We start from the raw sequence: 26,766 nt of genomic DNA, 5'->3' as shown, positions 1-26,766 counted from the left end.
CATGTTTGGACACTTGCCACAGTTAGTAGCCAAATGCAGTAAACACAGTAAGGCTAAAACAAAAAGCAGCAAAAAAATGGTAAAAAGGCACTGTTGCCGCCAGCTAGTCCATTTAGCACACACAGAGTAACACGATTGTCTGAGTGTTAGTCTAGGGCAAAACAAAAAGTGTCCCCCCCATTTTACTGCATTGTAAAATGCATTGTACAATGATCAAAGTTACCACAAGTGATAAGAAGTTACTTAAGTAGTAAAGTCACAAGACTAAGGGAAACAATGTTTCCCAGTACTGACAGCCTGAAGGACATGTTAGTTTCCCCAGAATAAAGTGAGCGAAAATCCCTGGGGAGTGCAGCCCGAGGCTTCACTGCACTGCAAAAAGTACAGGTCAGGATCAAAAATAAAAGCAAAACGTTTGGTGGTCCATGAAAATGGAAGGGTGCAGTAAAGAGAAATCTTTCCTAACACTGTCCCCCTGTGACGCCGTGCATCGGTAGACACCGTCTGAAACAGTTTTCCTGCACCCAGACCAATGCTGAGAGGGGCCCTGCATAAAGTTCTTCTGAATTCTCGTACCTGAAAACCTTGAACCAGCATTTGTCACCGACCAGAGAAGTGCTCACACCTGCAGTCCCTGGGCATCAAGAGCTGAAGCAGACAGCAGGAAAAACAACCTCAGACCCTCTTCAGAAGACCTGCCAAGTCCTAAGAAGAATCTGAGTACCTGGGTGAGTTGTAACGATACTTCCCTGAACCCCCACCTCCCCTTTTAAAATGTTTGGTGACTTAACTGTTTGACCAGAAGAACCTCATGCGGACAGTCAAGCACCGTGGTGGCAGTGTGATGGTCTGAAACTGCCTTTATGCCTCTGAACGCATGTCATTATTGACTCATGAAGCAGGAATTCTACACTTTGTCTGAAAATTCTAAAAGTGAAGCCATCATCTGAGCCGAGGCGTAATCAGTAGCAGGTCATGGAGGTAGAGAATGATCCTAAATGCAGAAGTAGATGAAGACATGTATGCTGTGGTGGGGACCTAAAGCATGCAGTCCATGCAAGGACGCCCGCAAGTGTCACAGATGAAGCAGTTCCGTAAGCAGGATTGGGACAAAACGGTCTAGAAATCGACTCAAGACCCAGCAATGCTTTTGGAAATGCTTAGCCGAAATCATAGCTGCACACGGGTTTGCCACCAGGGACTGAGTCTGGCGGAGAACATACTCTCGCACATGGCTAATGAAGGGTTCATGATTTCTTGATAAAGGGTGAAAAGGGCCTCTCACTGTTCACCTTCTCACACTGTTCCAGCGATATGCACCAGGCATTGCACCAGTACCTGTGCCGAGGCCAGTTAAGGCTTACAGTAAATCTGTTTGTAAAATAAACCACCCTGCATCAATGCTCTTTCTTGCTCACAGTTCTTCAGTCTACTTAGGAAGAAAGAAGTTTATGGTCGCCTTTCATTTAAAAAAATGGAACCAAAGACGTCATTAGGAGCCTTGCAGCATCGCTTGTAAGTGGAAGAGAATGTGTGTGTAATAATGTGCAGAAGGTGCCAGAGCTGCACCCCTCTGCTTGCGTCGAGGCCCCACCTTTTCTGCCCTCAATCCCCTTTACCTTAATTATCTTCTGTAGGTTTCGCCAAGTTTCCTCAAGGGCCTCCATTGTGAACCAGGTGTAGGGGTTTGAAGCCACACGAAAGCTCTTGATCTGCCGGTCCAGCTCGGCCAACTGGTTAAAGTCTGCTTGGGCAGAGCTAAGCGAGTTTCGGAAGGCATCATGCGCCTCCCGCAGTGCCTTGATTTCCTCCAGCGAGTTACACCGCACTGGGTCCGTCAGATCCTCTTCAGCATTCTCAAACCAGCTGTTGAAAGCGGAGGCCTTCTTCGCAAATGTTAGGAATAAATCTTCAACCTGAAGAGCAGACAAAGGATATGAATACAGGGGTACTGTACAATGATATGCTAACCATCAGCCAGTGCAAACAAAACACCACAGTGCACCCTACAATAAGTAGTGAAACGCGATGGGTACAGCAAGCTCCAAAACAAACATCTGCCCTTTGCCCTGCAGTGGCCCCCCTCTTATTCATATCCAGTCACATTGCCCCATTTCCAGAATCACCAAGCCCCACCCACCCCCTCCCAGGCCCTCTGACCATCTCTAAACCATTTGTAAAGCCAGATTTATCATAATTCCCACAATAAACAGCCTTCAAAACCTACAACCTGATGCCAACGGTGCAAGTGGGAAAGCAAGGCATAGCATCAGTGCAAGTGGTGCGGTCTCCATCCAGCCTCCCAGTACAGACCTCACCTTCCCACCTACCTTCGTTCATCCCCAGCACCCTCCCCCTCCCTGGATGTCCCTTCACGTTCCTCCCATGCCATCATGTCAATGTTCCGCTCCACATATCACCATTATCCTATTTCTGCTTGGCTCATCTTTTGCCTCCAGCTGCACTACACTTTACGCGTCCTTATATATTAGGGGCCCTCTCTTCTCCTACATCATAGGAGAAGGACAAGCCAGGACACAAACATGTGACAAGTGAGGAGTTGGTTCCTACATGTCCACCATTCCGCTTTCTTCCCAATGATTTACTAAGCCAGTGGTCTTCAAACATTTTTGGCCAGGGCCCCCCTGAGCAAAATTTGGGCAGGTCAGGACCCCCCAGAAATGCCAAATGGACAGTATATATTGCGCGCCGTCACCTGCTCCCATCAAAGTCGCTGGGCTCCCTCATCCCACTCCTACCCAGTCGCTGGTCTCTCCCCACCCCATCACACACCCAGGGCTCTCCCCACTCTGCTCCCATCACTATCCCATGGTTCCCGCCCATTGTGCTCCCACCATAGTCCCTCGGTTCCCCCATCCCGTTCCCAACACAGTCTGAGGGCCAGTGGCGGCTGGTGAATCTTTTTTAAGTGGAGGGGCATTAAGGGGAGGTTCGGGGGGGTTTCCCCCTGTGAATTTTTTTTTAAATAATAGGTTAAAATGTTGCATTGTAGAGCATACTTTTAACAAAAAATGGGTAAATAGCCAAACAGTTTGCAATTGTTGCTGGGAGTCCAGGGGGCAGGCATTGATATTTTATTTCTATCGCGCTCGTACACAAGTGTTTTAGAGCGTGACAAGGCAAGGGAGGGGAACAGAGGAGAATAAAACAGCGATCTTACTAGGCCCAGTGACATTGAGAACGCGCAAGTGTGAGGGGAAAAGTGCATGGAAGGGGGGAGAAGTGGAAAGTGCGAAGCAGAGGAGAAACAGATAAATAACAATAAATAAATAATAAAGGCAACAAACAGTGGTAGTGCAGCCAGCAATTTGCAAGTGCTACGTTTAAGGCAGCAGACAGGGTAGGTCTGATAAGTGCAGGAAGAAAGATGGTTCTCCTCAAGTTTTAGAGTGGCAGGGCGCTGTTCCAGAGGGAGGCCCCAGCCGAAGACGGAGATCTACCCCCAGCTCGTTTCTTTGATAAACGACTGACCCTGAGGGAGTTGGAGGTAGAGGAGTGAAGAGCTCGAGAGGGGAGGTATTTGCGGAGGAATAGCTGAAGGTATTTTGGACCCAGGCCCCAGAAAGCCTTGTGGACAAGGCAGAGGGTTTTGAATGATAGATGTCCGGTAAAAAGATACCATCCCTGTCCCCTGGGCCCCACTGGTCCTAACACAATGAACATGATTATGTGTATATGCAAGGCGCTGCACATTCATACAGCAATCAGTCTATCATTCACATGAGCATCCATCACCATACACATCCATCACTCATAACGCATCCATACACATGTTTAAATAAAAACAATGAACATAAACGTACCTTCTGCATTGGCCTGTGTGTGGGTGCTGAAACGGCCTGCTCCAGCTGCTCTGTCCGTATGTGCGAGGAGGCGCAGGAGCTCCCCCTCGGACATACAGACATGCAGTGCCCCAGCCAGCATTTCCAATGAGCTATGCAATGCTGGCGAAGCAAAACGCCCCAGCACTTGCATGGCTCAGTGAGCATGTGCGGCTGGGGAACTAAACTGAACTGTCAAAGGGAAACAGTGTTTCCCTTTGACAGTTCAGCCAGCCCAGGAGCACTCCATTAGCTGGATAAAGCAGCTGAGGGAGTGCTCACTGTTTCACTGGGATGGCTCCTTAGCTCCTCCATAATGGGTGAGGGGCCACTGGGTGGGCGCCTCTTGCCATTATGGATGAGCCGCCAGGCTCGGACAGGCCTATAGGGCAATGCCTGCACCAAAAATGTAAAATGCTAGTTTGGGCCAATCAAAATGGGCCACCATTTTGGCCAATGTGGACCATTTTGATGAGTTACTTAACTATGCAGTTAGTAATGTTGACCATTGTTGCTGAATATATCACAATTTACTTACATTTTAACACAAAGCACCCCTTTGGGTACTATTGAAACAGTGGGCTTCATAACTACTCTGGCGGTAGCTGTGGCGGTAAAACCGGCACGGCTGCCACTGGAGTTGCATCCGGGTCTGGCACCCGCGAATGGGCAATTACTAGGTCATGCCGAGTTAGGCGGACATGATAATTGCCCTTTCGAAGGTGCCGGTAGATCCCCATTCCCATTTGAGCCCCATATGGCTCAAATGGGAATGGGGAGCTCGGATGCACCGGCACCGTTAATAACGGTGCTGGTGCATCCGACGAGCTGAGGTCAGACCTGGCGGGGGCTGTCAAGCACCCACGAGCACAACTCTTACTATGGCGGAACGGTAGCAACGGTGCCGGTAGCTTACCAGCACCGTTGTTACTGGTCCGCCATAGTAGTAATGAGGCCCAGTCTGTGACTAAAGGAATGAATATCCATTTACAACTGTGGGCCACTTTTTCATTGTTGCCTGAGACAGTTTCATGCTTCAGCCCGCCCATGTGGGCCACCCCTGCCCATTTCTTCCAATCTATAAAAAAAAAAAAAAAAAAAAAAAAATCTTTTTTCATGCTGAGCTCTCAGGGCCCCCCTGGGATGCACCCGCGGACCCCTAGGGGGTCGCGACCCACAGTTTGAATACCACTGTACTAAGCACTGCAAATTAAACCATTGCGCAAAGCAACTGTGCTGTATAATAATCAAGGTAAATGTGTGTCCTTGTTATGAACGGCCTCGAGTGACCTGCACCCTTATTCTTTACTCATCTTCCCAGCGAGATACACAGGCTCACAATGAACTAGCGCAATCTGTTCCAAGAAGGCTTTCTTCTCAGAGCGCAGCACATCAGCCCTACATTCTGAGACTACGAGGCCCTCCGAGGGTGCTGTATTCACCTTTCTGTAGTGCTCCTGGGCTTCCAGCAGCTTCTCCTTCCTGGTGGCAGAGTTGGACAGCAGCTGGTTCCAGCGCTTCATGAGGCTGGCATGACGAGCCTCTATGGCTTTGGACTGCACGTGCTTGGCTGCCAGCAGCTGATCCTTCAAAGCGGTGATGTTGGTGATGCCCTCCTGCTGGAAGGCCTGCAATCCAGCATCAAAGGTTTCCTGTAGCGTCAGAGAGAAGGATGACATGTTAGCAAACCATGCAATGAGCCAGAACCCCGGGGCCCGCTCCTGGTACTCGCCTGCTTCGTGAGGAGGGTCTGCACAGAGGAGAGATCTCTGCCGTAGTCATCCGTCTTCAGACTGTTCTCCTTCTCACCTGGGACAAGAAAAGAAACCCGTCAAACAAGCAATACTCTTGCCATCTGTAGTGCAAAGCCTATGGGGGGTGCAAACCACAGGTAAACAAAAAAGAAACAAAAACATCTTAAAGCACCGGTAGTGGCAGAGCGAGGCGTAGTGCCCGAGGGGGATGTTGAATACTTGGTCTCCCCTTAGTAGCATCTGTAGTGGCAGAGCGAGGCGTTTGTTAGGCAGAATTGCATACAGTACCCTCTGGGACCACCACTTACAATTAGGACTACAGGTGTAAGCAAAACCAACCTTTGGTATAGGTCTGTACTACAGAGTTTTTGGTAGCGAGCTGAGCAGCCAGGCTCATCTCAAGAGGGAATGTGAGTAGTAAAAGGATGTTACACAGAGCTCTACAATCACATGTAATACAATAAACTCTTACACTCAAGGTTTCTTGGTTTAACACTTATTAATGTATTACACAATCATTTAGAAAACATTCACTAGGAGGCAACTTAATATTATACACAAATATACTTCAATACCAAACCAATCCGTTTCTGAGTAAATCAGGCTCCCCTGAAATAGGAGCAAAATGGCATTTCAGTTACTTTGAATGGGTGTAAAAAGGCACAAGTTGACAGAATAGATCACAAATACTTTCTTAGGCAGTGCAAATAGATTCAGTTCACTAGAGGACTCAATTCCATTCAATAGGCATAGGCCAAAGTCAATGGACTAGTGTCTTGGATAGTAAAGAACAGTTCTTGTAGTAAATGGTCAAGTCTTTGCCAATGTTCTCAGAAGTAGTTTGTACGAAAAAGAATCATATGTTGGTCACACACAGATTAGGCTTGCAAGTTGCGAAAGTTCTACGAACTTTCACTGCTAGAGGTAAGTTCTCTCAATCAGGTTGGCACAGTCCCTTAATATGAAGAAAAGATGCAGCAGAAGACGTCTGTTCCTGGCAGTTCCTGCTGATCCCACTGTTCCTGAGCCTCAGTCGTGCGGGCAAGAGGGAGGCCGTCGGGGGACTCTTGCACTGCACGTGATCGTCGAAAAACGCAGACAAAATGAAGTCACTTTAGTCCGAGTAGCTGTCATCAAGAACACAAGCTGCTGTCCTTCCCCCTGGTTAATCCTAACCAGCTCCAAGAATGGTATCCAGGTGGCTTACGAGTGGATTGGTCCCACCAACTCAAAGGAAGAAGTCGTCCTTGAAGTGGCTTCTCGGTCGAGATGAACTTGGCAATTCGGACCTGCAGCAGGGCTTCGCCGGGCAAACCAACGGTCCAGGAGTTGCAGCAGCCGTCCTCTTCCAGCTCGTCTTCGGTTCTTTCATTCCAGTGGTCGACTCTGCTTTCCAGTCCAAGAGACTCGCCTTTAAACCGTTTTCTCCCTTTCATTCCAGACTCGCTGCCACTCACCCAGCAGGGTGGCTGCCCTTGCCGGACAGTCAGCCAGCCAATCACGCATGAGTGCATTTGGGTCTTCTAGGAAACTAAGCACAGGGAGTTTTGGGCACCTCCCTCACTTCCTGCCTACCCCAGACACTCAGAAGCCAGAGGCGGTCTTCAGACCTGAAGGCCGCCAAAGGCATAGAAACGAAGCGACCAAACCTAGTTTGGCACACAGAGACAAACACTAGAAGGACCATTCCAAAAAGAAATGGCGGAAAAAGAAGACCGGGACCTGTTTAACCAAAAGGGATTAAGGCACCATCTTGAAAAACATGGCTCCTGTGATTTTTAGCTATCGGTGTTCGCGGTCAGGAAAAATCATGGTAGTTCGTTATAAAACCACTGCCACCAGCCATTTCGATAGAAAAGGGTAGCATCCGACTGCTACATGAGTTTCTAGACACAGGGGATACTAGGTAACCCCTCCAGCACTTTATAGGGAGATAGTTTGAGCTGGGTCTAGGAATATAAAGAGACTAGTAAAGTCAATTTAACCTTAAATTCTCAGGGCAACAGTAGTTTATGCCAGAGAAGGTATTTAAACCTTTGGGAAGTCTAAAAAGACATCCCATTGTCACTGCACTGAGGGTGCTGTGTAACACACAAACAAACACATGAAAACATGCCTATGGAATTATCTTAAAACTCCATAATCAAAGAACACAAGAGTAAAACCCACATCAAAATACATGACAGAGTGGGAAAAAAGGCTCACACTCTCCAGGTAAAAAAATCAAGTCCTCAGAATCCAGCAAAGTAGCTGGGGGTCTCTAAGGTGAAGAGAATTTGCACATTTATGAGAATTATCCCTAACAGTTGTGCCAGAGGGGCCGTTTAATATTTGCTCTTCCCTTAGTAGCACCGGTAGTGGCAGAGCGAGGCGCCATGCCAGAGGGGGCTGTTGAATACTTGCTCTTCCCTTAGTAGCACCGGTAGTGGCAGAGCGAGGCGTTGTGCCAGAGGGGCCTGTTTAATACTTGCTCTTCCCTTAGTAGCACTGGTAGTGGTAGAGCGAGGCGTTGTGCCAAATGGGACTGTTTAATACTTGCTCTTCCCTTAGCAATAAGAGTGGGTTAGTCCTTTTATGGGCCCAGGTGATTTCCCAGAAGCCCGGTTTCCTAGGTCTGGCTTTAGCGCTGCTAGGAACTCAATACACCTAACCCTGCTACTGACTCACGTGCGGGGGTCTCGCTCTCCCCCTGTAACTCATTCACGTTGGACCCTCACATCCCACCACGCTTTGTGGGGGGACACACCTGCCATCCCCAGACTCTGGTAAGGGCCTTCTTTTCTTCCTGTGATGCAGTCCCCTACACTGGCCTCCCGCCCCGCACAGTAAACACACTCCCCTCTCACCTGTAAGCGACATGGTTACACAAGCCCTGCCCAGAGGACTGTGCATGCATCTCCTCAACGCCTCGCTACATCGCACACAGTCTGCAGCAAGAGTAATGGAGGCATGCCTCCAAAGAACAAGTTACCCTCTTACCTGGTAACGTTCTTTCGATGGGTTGGTCCGAAGACTTATTCCAGATCTATGACAGGTTGTTAGGGAGAATTCTCCGTTTAGGCTGAATTTCCTAACCTAGTGAGTCCCCCAGCAGCTTTGCTGGATTTCTGGAGTTTGTTTTTTTCCATCCTGCCAAGAGGGAGACTTTTTTTCTCCCACTCTTGGACATGAATGTGTGTAATTCCTTTGAATGTCAATGTGTTCTATGGACTATGGGGTCTTTTACTCCATAGGGTCTCATATGTTTTGCTATCTGTGTTACACTGCACCCTACGTGCCGTAACACTGGGGCGTCCTAGCGGACCTCCATCATAGACTCCATACCCGGGGACTGACTACTGTCTCCCCGGGCATGTAAAGTCACCATTGGCTTTACTAGACCTAAATTTACTGACAGAACTGGTACAAACCATCATATTGTGGACGTACTAGTAGGGGTAATTCGATTACTCCTGGGCCTGTTGTTCGAGGGGGCACTGTCCCGTCCCCCCTCGTCGAGTTTTGGCTGGTGGCAGTGGAAACTACTTGTTATGTTCGACCCCGAATATAACCCTATGGGATTCTTCCCATTGTTAGAGATTGATACTGTTTCTCTTTAATCTCTAACATACCTCCGGTCTACTTATCTTAAATAAGTCTATCGGATGGTATTTTCTGCCAGAACTCAGCTTTTTAAAATGGCGTCTGTGTTCGTCTCTGTGACTCCTAAACCAAAGGTTGAGCCCTTTGTTCCACTTTTGGCGGGCCTCTGTACAGAGACTCTCCAAAGTGGTGCCATTCTGTCTGGGTTACCACAGGGGTGTGGGAGGGGGTTTAGGCACCCTGGACCGAGTTGCCTTGCCAACTCCGGTCGCACTCTGGTGTGATTGGCCCAAGTGGTGAGCCTCCCCGCTCACCACTTAGCATGTGTTGATTGACAGCTAGGCTGAATGAATGGGGGTTTTCTGCATAAAAGCAGGGCTTTTGGGACTGGATCTTCAGAAGCCACTACAGGACCCAAGAATCCGACGAGGGTAAAGCTGAGCCGACCTGCAACGACGACACCTCCGGTGGAGCCCTGCTGAACCGACTCACCACTTCCCGACGACAGAGGAGATCTCCCTGCCGGAGAGTCTCTTCCCCTGACTGGTGGGAACAACCAGTCCCCTTTGCTTTTTCTTCGCCTCAGGACGCAGTGGTCGAATTGCCCGTGCAGAGCACCTCGGCAATCGGATAGCCACTACCCCTGTACTGCGACCAAAAGGTGGTGCCTTGTGACGGAGCACTCTGCGGCTGGTCTCTTCCCTGGTGGTGCAACGATCTTCAACTTTCCTCCTCCGAGATCCTCTCTTCTCTTGGCAGAGACCGGACGTGCACCCACCACCAGGAACAATTGCCCCCGCCGGAGCTGTGTCCCCACAAACAAGGTACTGTGTCCGCCTGGCTTCCCTTGTTGCCGGATAGAGTGAGGTGTCTTAATCCTCGCCTCTCCATAGGGTCGCCTCCAAGCTTTCTCTAGCGTGTTGTTCTGAACTGGTTCAATCTGCCGATAACAATTTGCTACAAAGACTCGGAACGCATTTCCACTAAGACTTTTTGGGACATATCGCCTTGCCTCTCTCCGAGTGGGCCTGGCCTCTGAACTTTATGATTTATGGTGGTTCTTGCCTTCTTGCCTTGCATTTTTCCCGTGAAGTATTGAACTGTGTTGACTTCGTAACCTGCTTATTTTTCTCTCCCGTCCTAACTAATATTAGAGTGCCATCTAGGTTGAGGCATACACCTCTGTCTGCAAATAAGTGATGCTGGTAGAACCTAGACTTGTCGAACTATTGTTAGGGGGATTGATCGTTTCTTCTTCGTAGAGTAATTGTAATTGAAGTGTTTGCCGTGATAGTGCCAAAGTGTTTCCTATAGATGTTCCGTTATAAATAAATATCTTAATATCTTTACACTGAAGCCTCGTTGCGTGTTTGCTTGTCCTACTGTGAAGAATTGCCCTATTTTGTATACTCCACATACTGCTTAACTCTTCTTGAGGGAAGTCTGACTGCTCAGCCACAGCTACCAAGTGAATCTGTGTGGTACAGACTGCTACCAAGTGGGTTTACTGCCAAACACCTGTAGTCCTAAATCTTTTGCAGTGGTCCCAGAGGGAACTGCACAGGTTTCCGCCTAACACAGGTAATCACCACAGCTGTGCTGCTTCGGAAAATTTTCGGCGTCTGCGTCCTGCGTCGATGACGTCGATACGCTGTCCTCGAGGGCCTCCGTCACCGGATGTTATAAGTAGGACGTACGACGCCCATAGCCTCAGTTGTAGTTTTTTCCCCAGAACGTGTGACACCAATCTTCTGCCAGTATGACCACAGAAAGCCTTGCAGAAACGTAAGCTGCAATCGCATAATGAATTCTGTAGTGGGGCAGGTAGGGAGGGAGCGATATGGAATAAGTCGTCGGACCATCCCATCGAAAGAACGTATTCCATATCTATGACAGACTCCCAAAGCAGTACCAACGTATGGAGGAGGGAAAAGAATACAGAAGTTTAGAATGCCCAATCAAATTTCAGAGTAAAGGACCGCCTTGCCAAAGGCCAGATCCTGCCCATGTATAGAATCTAGGGAGTAGTGTCTTACAAAAGTATGGACCGAAGCCCAAGTGGCTGCTTCACAGATGTTACAAATAGGAACACCCCTCTGCAGGGCAGTAGAGGCAGCCATACACCTAGTAGAATGGGCCCGTAAGCCTAACGGAGGGTCCTTACCCACCAAGCAGTAACATTCAGAAATTGCCAAGATAATCCATCTAGACAAAGTCTGCTTAGTAACAGCTTGTCCCAAACGCCTTCCAGCGTAACCAATAAAGAGGTGATTGTCCACTTTGACCAGGGACATGCATGAAATGTAGAAACGTAAAGCTCTCCTAGGATCCAACCTATGGAGCCTCCCCTCGTCCTTACCAGGATGCGGAGGAGGATAGAATGCCGGAAGAATGACCTTCTGGTTTAAATGAAATTCTGATACAACTTTCGGAAGAAACAAAGGACGGACTCTAAGGACAACCATGTCCTTCTGAAACACCGAGAAGGGTGGCTTAACAGAAAGTGCCTGCAACTCTCACTCTACAAGCGGAAGTAACCGCAACTAAAAATACAGTTTTAAGGGTTAACAGTTTCAAAGGACAGGAATGTAAAGGCTCAAATGGAGCACCCATTAGGAATTTTAGAACAAGGTTCAAATCCCAACCGGGCACCTGGAAAGTTGACGGTGGACGTACATTAGCGAGCCCTTTCAGAAACTGAGAAATTAAATGAATTTTGAAATAAGAACACTCCTCAGACAAGCACTTAAATATGGACAGCGCCGCCAGGTAACCTTTAATGGTACCCACTTGCTAGCCCCTGTGGGCTAAAGAAAGCAAAAAAAGACAACCACAGGAATGTCACATGAAAAAGGATCCGCATTCTTAACCCTGCACCAGTCGCTGAACTTTCTCCAGCGGCAACGGTACAGGGACTGTGTTACAGGCCGTGTGGCCGAAAGCAACACCTCCATCACGTCTTCAGGGAGGTCCCAATCCTTATACCTCAACCTTTCAGAAGCCAAGCGTGAAGGTTGAGGGATCTGACCTCTGGATGGAGAACCTGACCCCCCCCCGCCCATGAGGTGAGAGCAGATCGTCTCGGTAGGGAAGACGACGTGCAGGGCGCATGGACAAGTCGAGAAGGTCCGGGTACCACGTTCTCCGGGCCCATGCCAGAGCAATGAGGATCATCCGGGACCCGAACCTAATCTCTGCAGCACTTGCGGGATGATGGGGACTGGAGGAAACTCGTACAGCAGTGAGAAGGACCACTCCACCACGAACGCGTCCCCTAAGGCTCCTCTTGGAGGAAATTCCCACGAGCAGAACCTTTCGCACTTCCGGTTGACGCTGGAGGCGAAGAGATCCACTTGTGGGGTCCCCCAAAGGGCGAAGATCTCCAGGAGAATTTCCTGAGCCAGCTCCCACTCGTGAGACATCGCGCTCTGCCTGCTCAGAGCGTCCGCCGCCGCGTTTGTCTCCGGCCAGATGAACTGCCGAGATCGAAATTTCCTGCTGGATGGGCCAGAACCAGAGCTGTATCGCCTCCCTGCACAGTGGGAGTGACCCTGCCCTCCCTTTTTTGTTGAGGGAGTGCATGGCCACTGTATTGTCCGTCAGAATCAGGACATTCTTCCCGGCACAGTCGGCAAAAAAGCCTTCAGGGCTAGCCTGACGGCCCTCAGCTCCAACAGATTGATATGGAGTCTGGAATCCGACGGAGACCAACAACCGCTGACTGTCAACTCGTTGGCATGAGCTTCCCATCCCGTAAGAGATGCGTCCATCACGATTGTCACCTCCGGCCAGGGTAGCCAAAATGGAGCCCCCCCCGCCCCTCCTCATCAGATGGCCTTCGATGGCCCACCACAGAAGGTCCTGGGCGACCGAGGGCGGCATCTGAACGGGGTCCGACATCCTGCCGGAGGACTATGACCACTGCATCTTGAGAGCCCATTGCAGAGATCTCATCCGCAGCCTGGCCTCTGGCACCAGAAGAATGCAGGATACCATGAGGCCGAGCAACCTCAAGAACTCGAACGCTGGGAGACACTGAGCATGTTGAAACTTATGCACCATCTGCAGAATGTGACGAGCCCTCATCTGGGGAGGCAAACACAGCCCCAGGGATGTGTCGAGCACTGCTCCGATGTACTGGAGCCGCTGGGTTGGCGTCAAGTGGGACTTCTTTAAGTTGAGGGAGAAGCCCAGCTTGTGAAGGGAGTGGCAGGTGACTGACAGATCCAGGACTTGCTCATGAGAGCGCGCCATGATCAATCGTCCAGGTAGGGGTAGACGTGAATCCCCCTTTCCTGAGTTACGCTGCCACCACCACCACAAGCTTGGTGAAAACCCTTGGGGCAGAGGTCAATCCGAACAGCAGCACCCGAAACTGAAAGTGCGAGTCGCCAACCGCGAACCTCAGGTACTTGTGCTTGGGATGGATCGGCACATGAAAGTAAGTGTCCTTGAGGTCGAGAGACACCAACCAGTTCTGAAGTTGAAGGGCCTGGAGGACTTGAGAAAAAGTAACCATCTTGAACTTGTCCTTCCTGAGGAGCTTGTTCAAACCACGCAAGTCCATGATGGGTCTCAATCCTTCGTATTTCTTTGAAATCAAAAAATAAGGGGAATACCATCCCTCGTTCCTCTCCGCTACAGGCAAAAGTTCTATGGCACCTTTCTCCAGCAGGGCTTTGATTTACTGCGCAAGGAGCGGATCTGGACTCTTCAAATATAGATTCCCTGGTGTCGTGAGGCCTCTGCCGGAAAGGAAGACAGTAGCCGTGGGCTATGATCTCCAGAACCCACACATCTGAAGTAATGGCACGCCATTCTACAAGATGGTGCGCCAGCCTTCCCCCAACCGGTGAACCATGGGACATGGCCTCATAACTGAGCTGAAGCGGCTGCAGCATTGCCTGAGGGTAAAGAGGCAACTGCCTGAGTGGCCTTGGCACCTCGAGTACCTTACTTTCCACCTCTGGTACTCCTACGGTGTCCCCTTTGACTTGCAGCTCCTCTCGATCTACCAAAGGATGAGTAATATCGAAAGGAACCTCCCCTCCATTGCTGTCCCCTAGGACGAAAAGGCAGAGGTTGGCGAACTGCAGCTCTACGATTTCGCTGCAGCTTTGGAGGTCTGGAACCTCTCAAGACTTTCGTCAGCCGTGCTGCCAAAAAGATGTTCACCATCAAAGGGCATGTTGAGAAGCCGGGCTTGTACATCAGGAGCAAACCCCGACTCCTGCAACCACGCAAATCTGCGCATTACGGTGCTTGCCGCCATGGACCGGCTGACACAATCTGCCATGTCCAGACCCGACCGAACGGATTCACACATGGCATCCTTGCCATCCTGAACAAGAGCAAGAAAGCCATCCCGTTCCTCCACTTCGGGAATACGTTCAGCCGCCAAAGAGACAATTCCACACAGTATAAGTGAAACGTGCTAAGGCACACACAGAGTTGGCTGCCTGTAAAGCCATACCCCCTGAAGAAAACACTTTCTTCGCCCAGCCATCAAAACGTTTGTCGTCCCTATCAGGAGGGATGGTAGGGTACGACACAGTTTTGCCGGGCCGTAGCCGCCTGCACCACCAAACTCTCCGGAGTGGGGTGCGTAGTGACGTAGCTGGGGGTCGCTACTGGCTGGACGATATTTCTTCGGCAAGGACTTGCTCACTGCCGGGAGACTCTCCGGAGCAGTCCAAGCCGCTGCCACCCTTCTTTGCAAGGCCATATGGAATGGCAGTACCAGGTCAGTTGGTGGACCTTGGTCAAGGATATCCGTCAGGTCATCCTGCAGAAAATCCACTGGGGGCTTAGACCACCCCAAGTATTCCGTCACCCTCGACATAAGGCGTCAGTACGGGCGTCGAGGACCGGGACCTGGAGCGGGCATGATTAGAGCGATCCACCCTGTCCGAACTGTGTCTCTAGCATGTTCCCTGCCAGCGTCTTTCGACGGCGCAGACGGAACAGAGCCCTGCGACTAAAAAAAATCACCATTATCTCTTTGCGCAATTAATCCCATTCCGCAGGATTGGAATGCTTGTTGGGACAAGCAACCCGCCGACGGGCGGAGTCCTCGGAAGAGGGCGGGGAAGGCGACCGTTGACGGCACTTCCGTGAGTGCCTCGAAGAGCCAGAGGAATGACGGGACCCACTCTGGGACTGAGACCCCCCCCCCTGGACTTACGCCGACGATGTGGAGAGTTGCCCCTCGAATCGTCAGTCGAAAGCAAAGTGGATTTTGACTTCCGGGGCTTGGCCACCTTACCGACAAAGCTTCTTCTTACGCTCCCGCAAGGCCTTCGAAGTTAACCACTGGCAATCGTCACAATCGTCCGTGGCCCTCACCGAGGCACCAGAGGCAGGCGTCGTGCGGGTCCGTCAGCGACATCTTGGAAGTGCAGTCCCGACACTTCTTGAAACCCGGCCGCGGGGTAGAAGACAACAAAGACATCATGAAAATCTTAAACTAACAGGTTCGAAGAACCGAAAGAATAGAACTCAGAAGAACCGAGGCGCGCCGAGATCTCCGAAGTGAACACGTTCGTGGAAAAAAACGGAATGGACGTCGTGCGTCCTACTTATGACATCCAGTGACGTAGGCTCGACGCAGGCCCTAGAGGACAGCGTATCTACGTCATCGACGCAGGACGACAAAAAGTTTCCGAAGCAGCACAGCTGTGGCGATTACCTGTCAGATATGGAATACGTCGGAGAACCCAATCCCCTCGAAGTGTAGTACTGCTTCAGCATGCAGGAACTCTACAGCAATCCTTGATTGGAGGATCCATTCACATGAATGTGAGGAAGCGAGCATGGTGCGTTAAAGGTCAGAAATAGACGGCCCTGGGTAGGCCACTAACCTTTCAGTGATGGAAACCCAGAAGATGTAAACATGCACAACTGAGGCACTGGCCACTCCTCCAGATACTAGGGCCGGTGGAGGGAGCCTATGGCATTGGAATGGACAGAGTTCCAAGGTACATAAAGGAAAGTTCTCAACACTTTATGGATTATTAGACAAAAGTCAGCAGACATTCCGAGAGGCATATGAAGAAACGGGAGGACTACTTATGAGAGGCAATTAGCGAAGATACTCTTGGGAGCTCAAGGTTTAGGACTAGCAAAGAATGCTTAGTTAAAGTATGTTTTACGTATTTGTATTTTATTGAATTTATATAGCGTTTTAATCCAAGAACCACCAACAATATACAGCAAGCATTACATAACAGAAAGCAGTACAAAAAAAAACACTTTACATTATGGAAGGGGAAGAGAAGGGAGGGGGGTCAAGGAGAGCGAAGAGATAGTGGGTGGGAGGTAAGGTGAGAGAAGTATGAGAGCAGGGAGTAAGGGGAAGGAATAGAGGAGGGTGAGAAATGTACAGGACATATGGAAGGAGAGAGTGGAGAGAAAGGAGAGAGGGGAGGGGAAGTAGGAAAGGAAAAGGAGGGGTTGGAGAAAATACTAAAAGTAAAAGAGGAAGCTAAGCGTTTTAAGGAGGTGAATGAAAGATAGGATTTTAGCGAGGTACGAGAGTAAGTGAAGGAGGTAGAGCGGATTGAAAGAGGAAGGCGGTTCCAGTGGTAAGGAGCAATGAGTTGGAAGGAGCGGAAGCGAGAAGGGGCACAGGGTGGAGGTAGAGATTGGAAGAGCGGAGAGAACGAGAAGGAGTGTAGAAAGTGAGGAGGGAGGAAAGATAGTGGGGGGGGGGCAAGACCATGGAGGGATTTCAATATGAGACAGAGGAAATTGAATTTGAGCTGGGAATGAAATGGGAGCCAACCTAGAGAGGAGAGAGAAGAGGAGATGGAGTCATGGGGAGAGTGAAGGCAGAGGGAGCCGATGGCAGAGTGGTAGATAGACTTGAGTGGGGAGAGATGAGACGAGGGGAGTCCAAAGAAAAGAGTAGAGCAGTAGAAGAGTCTAGAGAAGATGAGCGAGGAGATTAAAAGTTTGGTAGCATTTACAGATGTTTTAGAGGTGAAAGCGGCAAGATCTAGCAGTAAGAGAAATATGGTGAGAAAGGGAGAGGTGGGGGGTCAAGATAAAGACAAAGGTTACGCGCATGGGGAGAGAAGGAGAGGTTGGAGGGGGGAAAGAGAATGGAAGGGGAGGAGGGGGAGGGAATGCATGCAGGAAAGAAAAGGACTTCAGTTTTATCGGTATTGAGAGTAAGGAAGTGAGAGGACAATCGAGATTTAATGGCAGAGCGGCAAGAAGAAAGCTTCTCATGTATGTCAGGAGAGGCGAAGGAGAGAAAGAGCTGGGTATCGTCCGCATAGAAATGATTTGAGACTCCGAAACAGGAAATGATGGGGGCTAAGAAGGAGGTGTAGAGCGAAAAGAGAAAGGCACCAAGGACAGAACCTTGGGGAATGCCCTGGTTGAGAGGAAGGGTGGGAGAGGTAGAGCCGCCCCAGGAGATGGCAAAGGTACGGTTAGAGAGGTAAGAAGAGAACCATAGAAGGACAGAGTCTTTGAGGCCAAATGAGGAGAGAGAAGTAGAAGAGTATGATCTACAGTATAAAAAGCAGCAGAGAGGTCGAGAAGAATAGAGGAGTGTTTGGTGTGGCGTGAGGAGAGAGTTGAGAACAGAGGTAAGGGCAGTTTCAGTGGAGTGTAGAGGGCGGAAACCAGATTGGGTGGCAGGCAGGAGAGAGTGGTTGGAGACGAAAGAGGAAAGTTGAGAGTAGACAATGCGTTCGAGAAGTTTAGAGAGAAAGGGTAGGAGAGATGGGACGATAGTTGGAGGCAAGGTGGGGGTTAGCTGAAGGCTTTTTGAGTATAGGAATAATAGTCGCATGCTTGAAAGGAGCTGGAAAAGTGGAAGACATGAGGCAGGTATTGAAGAAAGAGGTGGGATAGGGTATGAGGAGGGGGTACATTTTAGGAATGAGGGGGGTAGGAATGGGGTCAGAAGGAGAAGCCGTAGGATGTGTTTTGGAGAGTAGTAGGGTAACTTCAGATTGAGTGACTGGAAGAAATGAAGACATGGAGGAGGGGGCGGAGGAGGAGGTGTAGCGCAGGAAGGAGAGGAAAGCTGGTATATATGACCCTGCAGAAATGAAATGAAACAAGGCCTGCTAACCCTCGGAAAATGCTTGAGAGGCTGTTTAGAAATGGGATCTTGGGACCTGTTCGGCAAGATGTTCATATCTAGGATAAATCTTCCTGACCCGTGTCAACCCCAGAACTTTTTTGCTTCGACAAGGCAACTATTTTACCTTGTCCCTAGAAGGGAAATATTTTCCCCCTCTCACCTAGTCTTTCTCTTTGTATGGGTAACCCGTTTATGTCTCTCCATAGTGTATAGTTGAAGGTATAGTTTCCTATAACCTTTGGCCTTAGGCTGGCTCCCCTGTTCATTTCTCTTTCATGTATTGGGTGAACTACAGTTCCCAAGTAGTAAAGAGGGATTTTCATCCCCCTTTACATATTATATAGTGAGCCAGCACCCCGGCCCTCACTTATGTGGAGTGCTGGGGAGATACAATGGATACCCGTCCTTACTTACCGGGTAACATTGTTACAATTGTAAGTTTCCTTGAATGGCTGGTGCCAGTGTAACTACTATTATGACCTTTTAGTCTTCTTTACTCACAGGGTGTTAATTCAGCCTCAGTAATTGTTAGGACAGTTTTTCTCATGTCCAACTAAGGGCTTAGCAAAACCATTCAACTGAGGCTGTGCAAGACTCTATTGTTAGAGTACGGCTGTAGCACTTAAGTATATGGTAGCGTAGAGAGAGCAGCCAGGCTTATCTTAGGTGGGAGAGAGAGCTGTAGAATCAGTACAAAGAGATTGTAATACAAATATGGTCCAAAGAAACACTGACACTATGTATTGTAAAATTAAATGGTTTATTTAAATACAAGTAGGTCCAGATAAATCTTAGGGAAAATAAGTACTATCACATTATATGTAACCACAATTATAAAAACAACACTATGCTTGAAGGTGCACAGACCAAAGCATATAACCTTATTTGGAACACCCAAGAGTAATTCTAGAGAAGTCAAAACCAATAGTTACTTTTGGATTAGAGTAATACAGGGTAGTAGACTCTAGCAGTTGTATTGGGACGCTCTGCAAGGAATCACATGGCAATTCAACTGGACAATACACTTTACTTTTCTGATCTAGTGAAAAACAGATTCTAGGAACAATATCAACCTTCAACTAAGTTTTGTATAACAGTTATGACATGCATTACTTTCCGTAAAAAAAGCATTTCTGATGATTGTATCTGCTTAGATTCACATGCTGTGCATATGGTCCGACATTCAGTGGTAACCGCGGAGTATTGCATCTTGTCTTTCGAGAATCGAAAGGGGACGTCGACATGCTGTGCACAGACTAGCGAGCAGTACCTGGAGTTGGAGGTGGGTTGTGAGAAGGAACAGTAGAGAAAATATGTCTTAATACTGCTTGTCCCACCTGAGAATCAGACCTAGAATGAGTGTCGAGGCAATAGTGTTTTGTAAAGGTGTGTACAGAACTCCAGGTTGCCGCTTTGCAAATGGACTCTAGGGGAACATTTGCAATGAATGCTATGGAAGCCCCCGTGCCTCGAGTAGAGTGTGCTCTAGGCTTGAAGGGCAGTTCTCTCTTAGCTAGAGTGTGATGCATTTGACAATCCACCTCGAGATAGTAGATTTGGAGACCGGGTCTCCTTTCTCTACCTGCTGTCACTGAAATGAAAAACTGATTAGTCTTTCTTAGTGGTAGAGTTCTTTCCATGTAGAACATGACTGCTCTGCATACATCCAGTGTGTGCAGGCTTCTTTCTCCCATGCTTGAGGGGTTCTGGAAGAGTGTTGGTAGTTCTATGGAAGGGCGAGTGCGCAGAACCACCTTATCTCTGAACTGTTACAAAGGGGTCTAGGACTGAGAGCGCTTGTAGTTCCCTTACTCTCCTAATGGAAATAATAGCTATCAAAAAGCAGTCTTGTAGGTGAGATCCTTGAGACTTTCTTTATGCATGGGCTCGAACAGAGACCCCATAAGTCTACTCAACACCACATTTAGGTCCCATCCGGGAGCCAGGTTAGAAATGGGACGGTGAATTATTTTTACTCCCTCCATGAAAGCCTTAATAACTGGTATCTTCCACCACGACACCTTCTGTTATGACGTAGTGTATGCTGAAAGAGCAGCTAAGTGAACTTTTAGAGAGTTAAAAAACAGATACAAAAAGATATGGGTAGGAGAGCAGTCAATGGGGCTGATGCTCTTAGAATTGCACCAGATGACAAAACGCTTCCACTTACTGGAATAGCAATATCATGTATTAGGTTTCCTTGCCTCTCAGAGTATGTCCATACATCTCTTAGGTAGTTGCAGGTGCCTGAACTCTATGACCTCAGGAGCCAGGCTGCTAAGTTCAGTGTTTGCGGGCACGGGTGAAGTGTCTCCCCTTTGTCCTGAGACAACATGTTGTACGGGCAAGACAGTTTCATTGGAGGAGATAGGGACATCTCCATCAGATGAGCAAACCAGGGTTGGCGGGCTCACATGGGAGCCACCAATATCATGGTGACTGGTTCCTGGTGCATCTTGTACACTATCATGTTGAGTAGGGGAGTTGTGGGAAAAGCGTAAAAAATTTCCCTGACCATGTGATCCAGAGTCCGTTGCCCTTGGAACGGTTCTTGGGGTACCTGGAGGCGTAATCTTGGCATAGAGCGTTCTCCAGAGTTGGGAACAAGTCTATCTCTGGGAAGCCCCATTCTGTGAAAACAGAGACAATGTCCACTGCAGAGAGAACGAGGACTGGCGAGACAACCACTTAATCGTCCCATTGTCCGCTGGCCTGACACCACTGGCTGTTGAGCCACTCATGCATTGGACACATGTGCAGCCGCATGTGAGGAACCAAATAAATGCATGACGCCATCTTTTCCAACAGTCGCATTGTTTTGCGAACCGTCACCTCCCGACTGGCTACATATTGAGGGATTTGAAACATGTTTTGGACACTATCGTTGGAGGGGAAGACGAGGCAGTCCCTTGTTCGAATTAGAGTCCCTAGCAACTGCTTGACCTGGCTGGGGTCAAAGCTGGATTTCTTCTCGCTGATGGAGAATCCCAGGCTGAATAAGAGGTCTATCGTCTTGAGTATTTGACAGGCATGTTCCGTAGGAATCCCCTGTTATGATCCAGTCGTCGAGGTAAGGATAAACAGGGATGGATAGCCTGCGCAGGTGTGCTGCTGCCACTGCCAGTACCTTTGTACATACCCTCGGTGCTGAGGCAATGCCTAAGGGTAGTACTTTGAACTGATAGTGTCGGTCTTCTATCATGAACCTGAGGTATTTTCTGTGCGCTGGCAACATTGAAATATGAAAGTATGCATCTTTCATGTCCAATGTTGCCATGAAGTCTCTCTGTGTAAGCAGGGGAATTACTTCCTACAGAGTGACCATACAAAACTTTTGAGGTTTGACAAAATTGTTCGCTGGGCGCAAATCTAGTACAGGGCGCATTGGTGAGATCCTTTTTGGGTACAATGAAGTACACTGAATAAATACCCTTGTTTAGCTGTAGAAGAGGTACGACTTCTATGGTGCCCTTTTGCTGCAGGATCTCAACCTCTTGTAGCAGGATGCGCAGGTGTTCTGGCGTTTTGATCGTAGAGGTCTGAATTGGAGGGGTCCAGTAGAACTCTATGCAGTACCCATGAGCGACGGTGTTGAGTACCCACCGGTCTGTTATCCCCATGCTTGAAGAAATTATGTTAGCTGGCCCCCTACCGGGGAGGCATGGGAGGGGACCCGGATCTGCTGGTCATTTCTGACCTGAGACTGGGGAGCCTATAGGGGTGGAATTCCGGCCCCTCCCCTTCCCACGTTGTTGACCTCTAGGGGGATACAGGGTGGCGTAGCTGGTTCCCTGGGGCGAGGACCAGTTATTTTCCGAGCCATATTGATTGTGAGGGAAGCGAGATTGGCCACGAAAGGAATGTCTAGAACCGCTCCGTCTCCTGGGGGGGGGGGGGGTGGTGGTGGTGGGGGGTGGGAGGCCTCTGGGTGATTTGATCAGGGTCTTGAGGGCGTCGTGCTCCTTTTTAGCTGTTTCAAGCGCTTTGTCAACTGCTTTCCCAAATAAGTTAGTCTCCTCCTCCGGCTTATTAATGAAGCTTGGGTTTCTGGTTTGAAACCGGAGTTTCGTAACCATGCGTGCCTCTTTAGGAGGGTACCTTGTGCCAAGGTCCTGCCAGCTGTTCCTGCCGCATCCAAAGTATTTTTGAGAATACTGCGATTAACCTGTTTGCTTCAGCTACAATGGAAAGCAGGCGAGCCTGCAGCGGTTCAGGGACTTCTTGAAGGCCCTCTTGTAGCATGTTCCATTATGCGTCTGAACAACTAGCCAACAAAGTTGTGTTATTAGCTATACGAGTGGACAAAGCTGCGGCAGTGGTGACCCTTTTCCCTAGTGCGTATAACCCTTTGCACTCCTTATCAGGGGGTGCGTCCCCTGTGGACAGGGGGACCCCCGTCCTCTTCCTGGTTGTAGTTACCACCAGGGAATCTGGAGTAGCAGGTCTCCTGATGTAAATGGGGTCAGAAGGGGAAGGGCGAAACAGTTTTTCTACTCTAGGATTGACTGCCCTGGTTAGGGCGGGTGCCAACAATGAAGAAGCCAAGAGTTTCTTGGTTGAATTCATTAAAGGAATAGCCTGGCTGGCCTGTGGTTTTTCTTTCAAGATATCTTTGACAAAATCAGCCTCTGGTACAGCTTCCTGAGTAGAAAGAAATGTTCAGCTGCCCTCCTTAAGATTGCGTTAAATGCCATCTAGTCGTCAAATGGGGAGGCCTGTCGAGTGGGTGTGGTGGGGGGGGAATCCATGCACAGGGTGTCAGGTTCTGGTGTTGGATTAGGTGATGTCCAAGGCGGAGGGTCGACCCTGTCGTGGTTGCCCTCCTAACACTCTGTGGAGTCAATGGGATCATCCACAGGGTCCCCAAATGGATATTCATCCTGATTCAATTGGTATATAGGGATCTCCTCCTTAGGGAGGTCATAAGTCTCTTCTTCCTGAGAAGTATCAAACGTCTTTTGACATTTTGCAACAGGAGGAAAAAGGCTCTCCTCTCGGGGCCTTTTGGGGGTGGACTTCTCAGAGTTCCACAAACCTCTCTAACCTGTTCATACACCCCTCAAACTTCTCTTTGGTCCATATTGAGGATCCAGGAGTCTAGGGGTGGGAAAGGGTCTTCTAGTTGATCTTATCTAGAACGTCGAGATTTTTCTTTAAGCATCGAAAAAAGACTCAGGGCCCTCTGAAAAGTCCTTTTGGGGTTCCGACGGCTGTGGCGCATCTTCGGACGCATCTTTAGGCCTATCTGTAGTTTTCAGTGAATCCTTATAGGCCTATCTCTAGGTTTTGACGAGGCCTTAGGTTTATCCTTAGGTTTGATGAGTCCTTCAACCATTCTCTTTGATTTGCTGCCGAAACTATCTTTGCGATGCTTTCGATAATACTTGGTGTCAGAGGAGTGTGTTTAGACTGGGCCTGCAGTTGCGCGGTTATTTTCGGCGTAACCAGGGCCTTCTGTTCTGCTGATGGCTTCTTCTGATGCATCTCGACGGTCGGAATATTGGTGGTAGCGCCCTTTCATTTAGACTGCCCGGTCGCATTATGCATCTGAGGTTGCGGAGAGGGCTGCCAATCCCAACTATTGGCGGGCACTGTCAAACTTTCTGGTGTGCCCGTTGGCACTATGGAACGCTTCGATTGTTTCGTCAAAGACAGACCGGGGGTTGTCTCTTTAGTGTGGGAAGAATGTGCGTCCCTTGCGCTGGGATGTACAGTCCCCATAGCAGGACTCAGATCGTGCCTGTTGGGGCCAGGGCCGGACGACGCGGTGCAGGAACGCTCTGCCGCGAGGTCAATGGCCTCCGATTCTGAGCCGTGGTCATCACTAAGCCCTTCGTCACACTCGGCAGCTGAGGGGGCGGGGGTAAGGAACTACCCTTGGCCTGAGACATCCCGTAGGCCGCCCACCGCTTAACACAGCGCTCCTTTAGTATCTTCGGACGCAGAAGCTTACAAGTTGCACAGGCCGCCTCATTTTGTTTAAGGGGAAGACACCTATCACACTTAAAGTGTTTGTCTTTCCACTGGAATTTGGCCTTGCATGAAGGACAAAAACTAAATGGAGTCATCTCCATAGCGGAGGAATAATACAGTGACAACAAGACCAAGGGAACAAAGAGAGGAAAGGGAAAGGCCTTCTTACAAAGGAAATGTCCATCCCGACCCCACACTCCCTACTGTGTAGGCCGGCCAGAAGGTCAGGAAACAGCAGTCGAGGGAAGAGACGGCAAGATAATGTATTATGAAACGACCAAAGGTTGAAAAGTATAACAATAGCAATGTCTCTGGAAGAGCTCTGCATAAGGTGACCAGTACACTGGCCGGAAAAAAACAATCCGAGGGACCTCGATGCGTGAGGGATTTTGGGTACACTACACGTCTCGTTAGGGATAGTGTTCCAGGCACGCCCATGTCTACATACCCTTTCGATTCTTGAAAGACAAGATGCAATACTCTGCGGTTACCACTGCATGTCTGACTATATGCAGAGCTAAGCAGATTAACAAGCATCAGAAACCAGGTTAGTAAGACCCTTTTTGTGTAATATTCAAGTATAGTTAGTTGCTTTTCAGTTCACAGACTAAGGGAAGCAATAACTTATTTTTGGATGGGACCCAGTTATGCAAGGTAAGTAAAGAACAAGTTACTTTCTTACCTGGTAACGTTCTTTCGATGGGATGGTCCGACGACGTATTCCATATCTATGACATGTAATCACCACAGCTGTGCTGCTTCGGAAACTTTTTTCGGCGTCTGCGTCCTGCGTCGATGCGCCGTCGTCGAGGACCTCCTCCGACGTCTGACGTCATCCAATGTGATAAGTAGGACGCACAACGCCCGTAGCCTCAGTTGTAGTTTTTTCCCCCAGAACGTGTGACATAAGTCAACTGCCAATCAGACACAAAGCCTTGCGGAACGTAAGCTGCAATCGCAAAAAATTCTGCAGCGGGGAAGGTAGTGCGGGAGCGATATGGAATACGTCGTCGGACCATCCCATCGAAAGAACGTTACCAGGTAAGAAAGTAACTTGTTCTTCGAGGGGATTGGGTCCTCCGACGTATTCCATATCTATGACAGACTCACAAAGCAGTACCAGAGCAAGGAGGAGGGAAAGAATTTAGAATCAAAATTTAGAATAGCCAATCAAATAGCAGAGCAAAGGACCGCCTTGCCAAAGGCCAGATCCTGCCCTCGGATGGAATCGAGGGAATAGTGACGTACAAATGTATGTACTGAAGCCCAGGTGGCTGCATCACAGATGTTGCGAATAGGAACACCCCTCTGCAGGGCAGTAGATGCAGCCACCCCCCTGGTAGAATGGGCCCGCAAGCCAGCCGGTGGGTCCTTACCCGCCAAACGGTAACACTCCGAGATGGCTAAAATAATCCAGCGAGACAAAGTCTGTTTCGTCACAGCTTGCCCCAAACGCTTCCCAGCGTAACCAATAAAGAGTTGATCGTCCACTCTGACCCGGGACATGCGTGAAACATAAAAGCTTAAAGCTCTCCTAGGATCAAGCCTATGGAGCCTCTCCTCTTCCTTACCAGGATGCGGAGGAGGATAGAATGCCGGAAGAACAACCTTCTGGGCCAAATGAAATTCCGTCACTACCTTCGGAAGAAAAGAAGGACGAACACGAAGGACAACCCTGTCCTTGTGAAATACAGTGAAGGGAGGCTTAACTGAAAGTGCCTGTAACTCACTCACTCTGCGAGCGGAAGTAACCGCAACTAAAAACGCAGTTTTCAGAGTTAACAGCCTCAAAGGGCAAGAATGTAAAGGCTCAAACGGAGCACCCATAAGAAACCTAAGAACAAGGTTTAAATCCCAACCAGGCACCAGGAAAGGTGACGGAGGGAACACATTAGTGAGCCCTTTCAGAAACTGTGAAATTAAAGGGATTTTAAAGTAAGAACACTCTTCAGACGAGCGCTTAAAGATGGACAGCGCCGCCAGGTAACCTTTAATGGTACCCACTTGCAAGCCCCTGTGGGCCAAAGAAAGTAAAAAGGACAGAACCATGGGGATGTCACATGCAAAAGGATCCACATTCTGAACTCTGCACCAGTCGCAGAACTTACGCCAACGGTACAGAGACTTTGTTGCTGGCCTTCGGGCCGAAAGCAACACCTCCATCACGTCTTCAGGGAGGTCCCAATCCTTATACCTCAACCTCTCAGAAGCCAAGCGTGAAGGTTGAGGGATCTGACCTCTGGATGGAGAACCTGACCCCCCCCTCCCGTGAGAGCAGATCGTCTCGGTAGGGAAGACAACGTGGAGGGCAGATGGACAAGTCGAGAAGGTCCGGGTACCACGTCCTCCGAGCCCACGCCGAGCAATGAGGATCATCCGGGAACCCAACTTCCGTAATCTCTGCAGCACTTGCGGGATGACGGGGACTGGAGGAAACGCGTACAGCAGCGGGAATGACCACTCCACCACGAACGCGTCTCCTAAGGCTCCTTTTGGAGGAAATTCCCGCAAGCAA

General features: G+C 49.3%; 1 protein-coding gene across 8 annotated transcripts in view; it reads right to left on the bottom strand.

The window, feature by feature from the left end:
• Window positions 1–26,766, bottom strand: part of SPTAN1 (spectrin alpha, non-erythrocytic 1) — a 514,843-nt gene that overhangs the window by 94,048 nt on the left and 394,029 nt on the right. For all 8 annotated transcript variants that reach the window (XM_069609174.1, XM_069609169.1, XM_069609172.1 and 5 more), the window contains 3 exons: window positions 5,575–5,651; window positions 5,285–5,494; window positions 1,620–1,916 (listed from right to left, as the gene is read on the bottom strand). In XM_069609174.1, the coding sequence (XP_069465275.1) occupies window positions 1,620–1,916; window positions 5,285–5,494; window positions 5,575–5,651 (584 nt within the window). The remainder of the gene's footprint in view (window positions 1–1,619; window positions 1,917–5,284; window positions 5,495–5,574; window positions 5,652–26,766) is intronic.

This window comes from Ambystoma mexicanum, chromosome 8 (assembly GCF_040938575.1).
Source record: "Ambystoma mexicanum isolate Mex_15411 chromosome 8, UKY_AmexF1_1, whole genome shotgun sequence".
Taxonomy (NCBI): Eukaryota; Metazoa; Chordata; class Amphibia; order Caudata; family Ambystomatidae; genus Ambystoma; species Ambystoma mexicanum.
Note: the sequence above shows the minus strand (reverse complement) of the source record. Positions and strands in the feature narration are given on the sequence as shown.